The sequence below is a fragment of the Dermacentor silvarum genome, chromosome 9 (assembly GCF_013339745.2).
Source record: "Dermacentor silvarum isolate Dsil-2018 chromosome 9, BIME_Dsil_1.4, whole genome shotgun sequence".
NCBI classification, from domain to species: Eukaryota; Metazoa; Arthropoda; class Arachnida; order Ixodida; family Ixodidae; genus Dermacentor; species Dermacentor silvarum.
In genome coordinates, this window is record NC_051162.1 from 142,185,139 (window position 1) to 142,197,539 (window position 12,401).

General features: G+C 48.5%; 2 protein-coding genes across 3 annotated transcripts in view; both read left to right on the forward strand.

The window, feature by feature from the left end:
* The window catches only part of LOC119465036 (organic cation transporter protein-like), a 192,029-nt gene that overhangs the window by 43,247 nt on the left and 136,381 nt on the right, over positions 1–12,401 (forward strand). The window lies entirely within an intron of this gene.
* Positions 1–12,401, forward strand: part of LOC125939993 (uncharacterized) — a 59,356-nt gene that overhangs the window by 15,198 nt on the left and 31,757 nt on the right. Inside the window, exon 2 of the mRNA XM_049655624.1 lies at positions 3,628–3,785. Coding sequence (XP_049511581.1) covers positions 3,628–3,785 — 158 coding nt within the window. The remainder of the gene's footprint in view (positions 1–3,627; positions 3,786–12,401) is intronic.

Consider the following 12,401-nt stretch of genomic DNA (forward strand, 5'->3'; position numbering starts at 1 on the left):
ACAGCGGATGTTAATTTGCATCGTAATGCTGCTTGAAACCATAAAGCTGCGGAATGCTCGCAGCCGTATACAATCAACGCTACGCAATACATCTATATCACAAACACATGCAATGAATAGCATGCAATGCCTTCCGCGTGGAAACAAGAGCACATACATTGCGTGCTAGAGAATGCGCACGTGCTTGGCGGCATGGAAGTCCACTGGTAGTTCTTTCAAGACCTTCCGCCTGGAATAGTTGGGACGGTCAACTAAATAAAGTTTTCAAGGTGAAAGCTATAAAACATACACAAAGTACGGCTTATTTTTGAGCATGAGGCCTTATAGCTTTGTACTTTACCTCGAAGATATGAGAAAACATGACTCCCTTTCTAGAAAATCAAAATACCGTTGTTCTGGGAGCCGGAATACTTAGATGTGATTGCCGAAAACGACCCGGGTGCGGTGTATTGGGATGCTCCTATTAGCATAACATAAAATGCTATTTAAATATAAAGAGAACGCCTTCTGGAAAGCCGACACACAGTCGCCTGACAGGCCGTTTCCTATTACACGTTCGTAGATAACATTTCGCATGCTGATTCCCCATTCCAATCATATCCTCGACGACGCGTTTACGGGACCTTGCCCACTAGGAAGTCGCTGCGACAACTGGACGTTCTCATTTGAATGAGTAACGTGCGGATCTCTGTAGGACGTCGACAGGACTTGCAAGTTGAATATGCAAGTCGCTGACAAGTGGGCGGTTCTGAAACAATTGGCGCTACACTTCATAATCATCATCATCAGCCTATAATTACGTCCACTGCAGGACGAAGGCCTCTCCCCGCGATCTCCAAGTCTAGCGCTAGTTGATTCCAATTGGCGCCTACAAATTTCCTAACATCATCACTCCACCTAGTTTTCTGTCGTCCTGGACTCCGCTTCCACGCTCTTGGTATCCAATCTGTAAGGAGCGCCCATACCCCTCCCCCCTACGGCCACAGGGATGCTCCCGCTGTATACTCACAACCAGGTTGCGAAATTCTTCCACATGTCTAGAAGGGTCTTTCCACCCCTCACCCCAAATTGAATAGGGCGCAAGCTGTTTCCATTAAACTTTTACAGACAGGCACATCTCCGTGGCTGGCCGTTCTACACGAAGTTTACCCTGACGTATATCGCAACGATGCCTACCCGTTCTACGGGCAGACCTCCACTATAGCACACATGCTCTTGGAGTGCGGGTCGAGATACTCCAAGTTCAGCAAAAAGGAGTGGGACTCGCTTCTGCGTAGCCACACTTTAGACAAGCAAATCCTGGCTTTCTGGCGTGCCCGCGACGGGGCCGGTGAGCTAGACCTGCCGCTCCCAACGTGGGACTAGCCGGGTGCGCGACGCGCTGGCGCCCTCGCCGGACCTCCAATAAAGGTTACTTCACTCACTCACTCACTCACTCACCAAGAAAGTAAGGGATGTTCGGCGCTACACCTATTATAGCGACAAAAAAAATGTGGCCAGCTTGCACTAGTGGTGCAAGGCTGGAGTACACAGCGGAGCTTGTGATTGACCTAGCTTTCTCCATGTTTTACTAGGCTTGGCTAAGTTTTGCTAGGAAATGCTAAGTGCTGCTAGGCACGGTATTCTGAATCGGCTCGCCACCGACGCGCAGATTCTCAGATTCTCGCGTAGCCGCCCGACGCGCTTTAAGATAAGTGGTTTCTTCGGATGTCCGGATCTTGTTCGGTCGTCATATGTCCCGGGTACATGTACTCACCACAGAGTCGACGAGAGTTCTGCCGCCATCACGGTGGCTCCGAGCTTAAGCTCCCCGGTGACGTCATGGCCAACCTGCGCCTCTACACTTGCCGGGGCGTGGCTGGTCGAAACCTGACGAGTCGACGCCAGAGGTGCCTGCTGCAGTCACGGATACCGCGCGCGTTCGGCGCGAACGCGGTGAAATGGTGAAACGTGGACGGCGTGGGCAGCAGCTCTGCGCGTTGGCTCGTTGGTGCTGCTACAATTTCTTTCTCTCTGTCTCTCGCTCTTATTTTCTCTTTCTCTCCCCTGAGCATAGCGCATGACGCGCGCATACTCTCCTGCAATCTCCTTAACGTCCTATGTCAAGGCAACATGTGCACGGCACGGAGAGGAGTCGCGCGGTGACGTCATTGCCAGGAGCAGTTTTTGTTCGCACTATTGACAGGGCATAACCAAGAGTTTAAACAGATTCGCTTTTAAAATGTATACCTACCTGCAATGTCTGCTTTCGGGTACCCTAGTAATGCGTAAGATGTCCAAGGAACGAAATTTATCAAGTGCTCTAGAAGGTTGAAAATGCGACGTCCTTTGTTCGTCCACAGAACAATTTGTATTGAACATAAATGTTCGGTGCTTATCCAGACATCCATCGAATATTCGGTAGCGTACCGGGCAGGACTTGGACGTTCGGGTCTTGTCCAGATATCCGTCGGATATCGGCAAGCCATTCCAATTTCTCGTGCGGAATCAACATTGGAAGTGGCGCGCGTAATGTTGCCTAATATTCAAGAAAGTACGGCTTTAGGCACTGATTCAGCAGGTTATTCAGACAATCTGTAGCTAGCACAGGATAACGGCAACCAACGTCGATAATTTCGTTGTACGCAGGTAACAAATAAAATTTCTGTTCCTGAGCTTTCGTTTTCAGTTGACAGTTTCTGGCAAATTTTCTTCGGCCAACGTGCAATAAGAGGAAGGAAGAAATAACTTTATTGAAAGGGATTGGGATGAAAGGTTATGACCTCGATTGGTGGGGCCCCAAGTTCAGGGCTCCACTGCTTCCGCCACCTGCCTCACGTGACGCAAAAGCGCTAGCTGCACCTCCGGGTCAGAGCTGGTGAGTTGTGCCTCCCATTACTCCAAAGTGTTCGATAATTGAAATTTACCTAAAAAGGTATTTAAATTTGGTGGTCTATTTTTGCAGCCCCATGAAATGTGATATAGCGATGGCGAGCCGCCACACCACGGACAGGCGTGCCCATGCAGCGTAGGAGAATTTTTTTAAAATCTTTGTAGGCTTAGAAAGAAAAGCAGAAGGCATTTGTTGGGCTAGAGCAGGAACAGATGACGGGGAACAAGTTTGATAGGTGATTTTCTTAGATTTATGACCGCGATCAGAGGAGACAGACCAACGTGAAAACATGGCTGCAGCGGTGATACACAGGTATTGTAGGGAAAATGAAATGCACCTATCTATTCCATATCCAACGACAATTGTCTGCAGAAGTTGAACACAAAGTGGTTTTAGGCTACGCGCGCTGTTTGTGTTCTGACGAGTGTTGTTCGCGAGTATATTGCAGGTTATAACTTGCGCGAAATATGTTTTTTATATTCGTAATGGTTGTGTATAATGCGCAATTCGACAATAAATGTATTTTTCCGGGTATTTTTAAGTCTCTTCATTAAATCTTTTAAGCTGCATGATACACCCCGTTAGTATATTCGAATACAGCTTCATTAGAGGTACCGGTTAGTACCATTCCGGCACGTTTCATTTCATCTGCTCGGGTTCTCAATATTCAGATTGTTTCGTATCGTATGCTCCCTTCTGATGATCTTTTTAAAGGCTCCTCTTCTAATGCTAAAATGTATTTTTTCTTCCTACAGTTTTATATGCTTGGAAATATAACCTATTTGGTGAAGAGAACGTATGTTTCCAAAATTGGAGATGAGGAGCCGACTTGCGTTCACAATAAAGTGACTAATGTGACTGGTAACAAAATAAGCCTTTTGCAAGGCTACATATATGATTCTGGACAACGTTCGTGAGTAGTTTTGCAGCCCCAGTAGTTCCCATTAAATCTGTATTTTATACACTGTGGTTTCTGTAACTCGAACCATTGGTAGCGACCAATGGTATAGGCCTATTGTTTGTAATGAACTTAAGCTAATAAACTATTCTTTTAAGTGGGATTATTTCATTTTTTTCTTTATACAAAACATTAAGATTTTTTTTATTTTCTGATGAAGCTTCGAAGTTCCTTCAGGGACGTGGTTTCAGGAAATCGGTGACAGCACGAAGTTTCGAAGCGTCGGGAAAAATACTGTCTTTGGAAACCACGTGTCCTAGCATCTTTAGTTGCTTGGCTTCAAGGCGACATTTTAAGGCAAAAGCCTTGTATGTTTCATAGTGAGATCTCCGTTTCAAGGCAATTTCAAAACCGCGTGGTTCTCTTGGGATAAAAGGGCATAACGCGCAAAAAACCGCAATTAAGGGTGGAAGGAAGTAAACTGAAGTGATAATGGGTATGCAGAGAGGTGAATGATTTGAATTAGGAGTGAATTGATTGCGAATTAAAGGGGTGAGCTAGAGTGAGCGAATATAGCGAACAGTAAATGAGAGTGAATTAGGAGTGAATAAAGGTGAATCAAGTTGCGATAGGGTGAATCAAGAGTGAGATGAAAATGAGAAATTTGGAGTAATCGAGCGAACCAAGTGTGATGAAACCAAGCAGGAATAGGTTGAGTAAAGGGTGAATAAAGGGGGAATTAAGAATGAATCAAGGGGTTATGGAGGGCAGGAGTGACTTGCAAAAATATATATGTTAGATTTGAGGGTCCAGGTGAGATTGACCCAGCAAAAAGAGTGCTGAGTCACAGATCGACTTTGGTGAGCCATAGGGTTCAGCTATGCATCTTTGAGCTTTCGCCTTCAAGTCGTCTTAGTTGTAGCGCAAGGTACCCCTAGTAATTTATTCATATTGAGTTGGAGGCCTGCGTTGGTTAAGCACGGCTACACCTACTCGAGACAGCACAGATGAGAGGCGAAATCAGGAAAAAGACCACCACGCCATCAAGGCAACATCAGCACGTCTTCCATTTTAGACCACGGAGGGGACTGTACATCATCGGTTAAAAGTATAAGCGTGTCTATCGTTCTGGCTTGTTCATTACATCGTGTTACATATTTGGTAGAGGTAGCGAGGCTTTCCCCAACCCTGGAACTCCGCACTCGAAAGTTTCTGTCCATCATCCCTGATGATGCAAGTCGAAACTGCACTGCCGGCCTCGCCCATCCTTCTATGGTCTCGTGTGCTGCGTCAACGGGATCCAGCAATCTTCAGTCAATATAACGAAAACGACGTCTAAGATTGGCTTTCACCCTGTGAACGCATGAGTGCTCATGACAAATGAGACGGTGCTCATAAGGTAAACAACATGGGCTTCTACCTGAGGGGCTTCGAGAACATGTGGCTCGGAAACCACGGATATGATCTTCGCAAATGTTCCGGATTCAAGACGAGCTTCGGACGAGTTTTCCGTCGCCCCACGGTGTGAAATCCTCGTGCCAAAGAGCGTTTTCCCAACCGTTCCCAGCAGCCACGTGAGAACACTTACTACATAGAAGACATCAGCGACCCTTGCAAGCGCGTCAATGAAATCAATGACCAAATCCGACAAGATCTGTCATATCTTGAAACGTATCGAAGACGGTGCCTTTCAAATGCTCCTATCGAAAAACCTACAAACCGTCCTCAAAATTGTTGACCTTTATTAGAGTTAGGATGAACTCCGCAGACAACGTTTGCTGACAGCAGCGTTGAATGAGTTTCGGGCTTAACCGTAGTTAGCGAGAACGTCCCCTTGCTCTGCGATATCGGAGTTCATTCTTGCCGAGGTCGCTCGACAGCTGCTTCTACCCACTGTTGTTCCAAGCCTTACGCCATCTTTGACTCCAAACCTGCCACAGATGATACAAGACAACGTATCTGGGGCTATTCCGTCCGGGCGTGTGCCACCGCCGGCGCCTGCTACGCCGTAGTTGTAGCGCGGACTCTGCAACTGACGTTCTTGCCACCACTGCCCCCTGTACCATTATGTACACCTCCTCCCGCCTTTCCCACAAGGTTACTTGCCAACACTGGGCCAACACTGTGCCATGGCGCACGCCTTCATGACAATCACCCAATATGCTTCTATGTTGGCATTCCCATGGTCATGTGGCACCGTGTTGTGGACATCACTCCCCGAGTTCTGTTCTTCTGGTCGTCTCGTGAATCACATACGACATCTCCACGCACCGCGAATCCGTCTGCCCATGATCGCCGCTCGCCATCAAACACAACGCTGTTCGCTTTCCCGAATGTGTCGTCGTCCCACTCCTACCGAAGCGGAAAACTAGTCGCCGCAGTTCCCGAAGCAAGAACTGCATGCGTCTGTGTCGAAAAGCACAAAGCCTCATTCGTATCTAACGAACTTTATCGAAGTATCTGTAGATGGAATTGTGGCACTAGTCCACAGAGGAGCCGCCATTTCTACACATACACAGGTACTTTGTCATTCGCTAGCAGTGACAGCCTTGTCTACAGTGTTGCTTTATACAGCAAGCGCAGAGCGCAGTGTTTCTGTCGCTTCATGCACTACCTGCATCACCATTCAAGGATTCCCGTACACAATAGGGTTTGTTTTTCTGTCACCCGGCCCATAACGGCATTATCTTGGGGTGGTTCTTCCTTTCCGATCACTAGGCCGTTATTGACTGTTCTCACTCGATGTATAATTTTCGCCGCTTCCAGACGCCCAATTAGATGATGCGTAGGATGGATAACCGGTGGACCGTTACAGTTACGGAATGGATACAAAGAGAAGGGAAGCGCAGTCCAGGACGGTAGGAAACTAGGTGGGGTGATGAAGTTGGGAATTAGCAGACGCAAGTTGGAATCAGCTAGCGCAAGACAGGGGTAATTGTATTGACCCTTTTCGCGGCGATCCCGTGGGCGCTGCCATGTTTGATCACGTGGTGACGCGTCCATTGCTTGCCTCAACTGCCTCCATTGCCTCCTTGCTTACAATGGAAGTGTATGACGCCGGCGCGGCTTAGAAAACCTCTGTTTTCGGAGATATTGTAGACGGTGACTAGGTGGACGACACGAAGCTTTGATGACAGCTTCAGAGAACATGCAAAAGCGATTTCGGAGCTGATTAAGCTATGTCCAAGAGGCGCAAGCAGCGTATATGGTGCTTGTTCTAAAAGCGGGGCTAAATATGTATTCCAAGCTTTCCGATTATGAATTCAGTCGGGATTAGTGTGTTTTGCTCTGTCTTCTTTATTCGGCAAATATTTTGAAGCAGTGGCTTGTCAGTTTCTGATTCAGTGAAGTTCCTCGGTGAGGCCACTATCTGATTATTTTCTGCCTAATCGCTCGCGGGTGTGCTCAGTTCCTATAGATTTGTTCTTGCTGCGCACAAGGCTTGAAACGTAGCTCATTTGTACATTGGGTACCTTGCAGCAAATATATATTACAGCTAGTAACTCGGTTACTCTTGTGGACCATCACGGAACATTCAGCTTCGACCATACGTGCGCCATAGGTGTAGTCCGTCATTTATTGTGCGTATACAGTGCGCATATATTCAAGTGTGCGCCCATTCACTTACTCTTGATACGTCGGCGATAGAGTGGGCGTAAGTTTTCCTGCCATTTGGGAAAAATGTGTATAGATAATGTGCTCGAAACTTACTATGACAGGAAGCGGCGCTACTCCCTTTGTCATTGTTTAACGAGTGGTACTCACTCATGCCGACGTTCTGGGGATGAAGCCCTTTCTTTGAAGGTTAGCGATACAAGGCTGGCGGATGAGCAAATTTACGTATCCTCGTGGAAAGCCGTACATCACGAAGTGCCGGTAACACGTTCGGACAGTTGCAGCAGCGGGGAATCGACGACGACGAAGTGCTTCTTTTGTGGAACACAACCTGCCCGTCTCTCTGCTTTTCTGGACTTTTCACTGGTTTTGTGGGGCCTGCCGCCCCACATCTCGCGGTGATGGCTGTGCAACCTCCCGAGGCCCCGTCCGGTTCCGGTTCATCAACGGGAATCGCTTCGAGGAAGCGCGGAAATACATCTAGCGACAGCGAGGATACTGAATTGTACTCCGCATCTGCTGACGAGTCATCGCAAGACGGCTTTGAACCTGTCTTGCACCGTAAAGCCAAGCGAAGGATCGTCAATGCATCTTCGGTGTCAAGTTCGTTCACCGTAAAAACTGCACCTCAACGATGGCCTCATACCGTCCTGTTTGTGCCAGAGCACTCGACAGACAATCTGCGCGTCCTCAACAGGCAAGCACTGTCTTTGTTTCTTGAGAACACTGTACCAAACGAGATCAAGGATGTGAGGATAAACACGCGGAAAAACGTCTTAGCCGTCGACGTGATGACCACGAGTGCGCTGAGCCCTCTGCAGCGTATAACGCAGCTGGGCAACATAAGGGTTCGATCCATTGTCCCAGCGGATGGTACCATCATTGCAGGAGTCATTTATGACATTGACATTGAGATCCCTGACACAGACCTTCCAGTGCTCATAAAACCAGCAAGTGAGAGCAACGTTATTGTGCACGTTGGCCGTCTTGGCAAGACACGTTGTGTGAAATTAACGTTCAAGGGTGATTGCCTTCCTTCCTACGTGAAGGTTGGCCACTTCCGCCACCCGGTTCGGCCATTCGTTCCAAAACCGCTGCAATGTTATAACTGCCAGAGGATCGGCCATGTGAAGGGCGTTTGCACGAATTCAGCCACATGTCCCCGATGCGCCGAGCCACACTCAGAACAAAACTGTAATGCGACTGTTTTGAAGTGCCCTAACTGTCAAGGCGCTCACAGTGCTTCATCCAAAGACTGCCCGAAGATTAGGAAGGAATGTTCTGTGCTCAAACAAATGGTACGGGACAGTTCCACCCACAAGGAGGCCGCTGAAGCAGTGCGACGTAGACGCCGCCGCCGCCGACGGTCCTCACGTAGGACTGCGCCAGCTTCGAAAAATGCGTTACCTCTTCAAGTAACAAAGTCACCTGCAGTTCCCAGCGCAGCAAACGCTGACACAGGACGGCAGAAAACTACGAGACGTCTCTCTACAGATGAATGGCCACCGCTTCCAAGTACACGACCTATTGATACGCAGCAGCAAGTGCCACATCCAGTACAGCAAGCTGCTCCATCGGATGAGGTGCGACATACAGATCAGCAAGTGGTATCGCTACTGCGATCCTTAATGAATGCCATTCGCGTGTTGCTGAGCAACATGCACACAACGTCAGCCAAAAGTGCACTGCAAGTACTGGACACACTAAGTCCGGTGCTGGCAGCCCTTGAGTAAATCATGGCTCACCAGCAGCTGTCTTTTCGAGAGGAGGTCCGAAAAGCAGCAATCTTCCAGTGGAATGCCCGGGGACTACGATCGCGCATCGCCGATTTCCGACGGTTCGTGTACGCCAACAGGTTTCCCATCATCATCATCTGTGAGCCGAATTTATCGAACTCAATCAGGCTATCCGGCTATGAATCATTTATGTCATCAACTAGTGGTGAAAAAAGCAAGGTTATGGTGTTTATTCGCCGTGACCTCACTTACATTCTTCAACCTGTGCCACCTCATGACGATAACCAATACGTATGCTTAACAGTAAAGAAGAAAAGACTTACCGTCACTGTTGTTGGTGCGTACCTATCACCATCAAGTAGATTTGACTCCAAAAGATTACGAGATATCCTGTCAGCAACGCCTGATCCATGGATTATCATCGGGGACTTCAACGCACATCATACAATCTGGGGAAGTACGAAAATCAACGCGAAAGGCAGAGCCTTGGTATCATTCGCCTCCGACAGCGAGCTCTGGGTTTTAAATGACGGCAGTCCTACTTTTTTACGCGGCTGCACATACAGCAGCTGTCTTGACTTGGCCTTCGTATCACGAAGTCTCGTCAGGCGTACAGGATGGTTTACGGACATTGAAACGCACGGGAGTGACCATATTCCCACATATGTCAAGATCAGAGGACTGTCGTCGTCGAAATCAAGTGATACCATCCGAAGAGTGGACTGGCCCAAATTCCAGGCTGTTATTGAAGACCAATGTCAAGGTAATTTATTACATAATTTGGAAGAAATAATCAAAACCACAGTGCAAGACAGTACACGTACTCTAATGCGCTCTTCGAAATTCACTGAATTTGACATAGAATTAGAGCGACTTCGAGCTATACGGCGACGTGCCGAACGTAGATACCGACGCACGAAGTCAATGGACGATCTACGGACCGCTAGACGCCTACAAAAGAAGATCCAGCGCCGGTTAGATAAGCTAGAGTCACAACGCTGGACTGCTTTCTGTGAATCGTTGGACCCTCGCAAGCCCCTATCGCACTTATGGAGGACGGTGCGAGGGCTCAGGACGCCACCCGTACAACAGTCTCCATTCAAGGCTCTGGCCCTCTTCCAACAACGACCAGATATTGAGGTCGCAGAAGACTTCTGTGCCAGATTATCCGGGCAGCACACAGCTTCCAACAACTTATCACGTTTCATCAGCTTCCCGGCACCACGTGACCCCCGCATGGATCTTCCATTTTCAATCCATGAACTCAAGGCGGCGCTAGCTTTGTGCAGACACACGTCGTCACCCGGACCTGACGGAATTTCTTACAGAGCTCTGTGTCATCTCGGTGAGCGGGCGAGGAGTGTTCTTCTTGAAATCTATAATGAATCCTGGCGAGCTGGCACACTTCCCACAAGCTGGAAGACTAGTCGCATAGTTCCGCTACTGAAGGCTGGAAAGTCTCCGTTGGAACTTTCTTCGTATCGCCCGATTGCATTGGCGAGCTGCGTGGGAAAAGTGATGGAGCGGATGATCCTCGGACGCTTGGAGTGGTACTTGGAATACCACAACGTCTACCCAGATGCCATGGCAGGATTCCGACGCGGCCGCTCGTCGATTGATAATGTCGTCGACCTGGTTACCTATGTTCAGCACCAAAAAGGGTGTAAACGTCTGTGCGCTTCTTTGTTCCTCGACGTCAGAGGTGCGTACGACAACGTTACACATGAATCCATCCTCGCCGCTCTCGAAGAGATAGGCCTCGGTGGTCGGATGTTCCGATGGATTCATAGCTATCTCTCTATGCGATCTTTCTTTGTGAGCACCGAGGACGGCCGCACTTCTTTGCATTACACCTACTGTGGCGTCCCCCAAGGTGGCGTACTGAGCCCTACGTTGTTTAACCTTACGCTGATTGGTCTCCTTCATCACCTTCCAAACACAGTTAAATTATCAATGTACGCGGACGACATATGCGTTTGGGCGTCCGGAGTGACACGCCTACAGCTGCGTGCCAGGCTCCAAAAAGCTGCCACTCAGACTGCACACTATCTCCGAAATCAAGGCCTGGAGATTTCATCTGACAAATGTGCACTTGTGGCATTTACGCGTAAGCCTATGACGCATTACAGTGTGTTAATCAATGGTCAGATGATACCATTTGTACGGTCATATAAATTCCTGGGTGTCATTATTGACAGAGACGTTTCATGGAGCCCCCATGTATTGTACATGAAAAAACGGTTGACAGGCGTCTGTCACCTTTTGAAATTCTTCGCTGGAAAGACCTGGGGAATGTCGACAAGCGCTATGCTTCGATTATATAGAGTACTTTTTCTTGGCTTCTTGCGGTACAGCTTGCCAGCATTGACTAACGCAAGTACAACAAGCCTACGTACCATACAAAGTGTGCAGGCCCAGGCGCTGCGGATTTGTCTAGGTCTTCCTCGAAGTGCGTCAACGGCGGCAACTATTGCAATCGCCAGAGACCACCTCATAAAGACCCACATCGCAGTTGAAGCAATACGAATGCACGTAAGGCACCTTGCACGGACTCCTTGCCACCATCTAGCCTCTCTACCTGCGGAGAGACCACACGCCTCGTTCTGCCGAATGATATCCGCACATCGTGAGGCTATACCATCTTGCTTCACACCTGCCGCGAGACCTTCCACTCCTCCTTGGTGCCTCATTCAGCCAACGATCATCCTGACAGTACCTGGCGTCCGGAAAAAAGCAGATATGTCATCGCCGGCTCTTAAACAGCTTACCTTACTCCTATTATATGAAAAGTACCGGAATTACACCCACATATACACCGACGGTTCCGTCTTGCAGAACAGCTCTACCGCCGCTGTCGTTATCCCAGAAAAAGCCACCACTATCAAGATGAAAACATCTCACTTGACAACGTCAACGGCAGCAGAACTGGCAGCGCTTCGAGTCGCACTACATTTTATTAATGATGAACCAGCACACAAATGGTCCGTTTTCTGCGACTCGAAGACGGCACTGCAGAGTTTACTGTCAGCCTTACGGCGCGGTCCACAGGAACAGCTGGTTTTCGAAATCACAGAGGCCATACATCACCTGACTGAAAAAGGACACGAAATAATCTTTCAGTGGCTGCCAAGTCACTGTGGAATTATTGGCAATGAACGTGCCGATCAAGCTGCTCGTTTAGCTCATGAACAAGACAACCGCCTATCGATCCCGCTGTCTAGGACAGATGCTGCAAGGATGCTCCGCCTGCTTGCACGCCAATGCACTTCATCAGACTGGA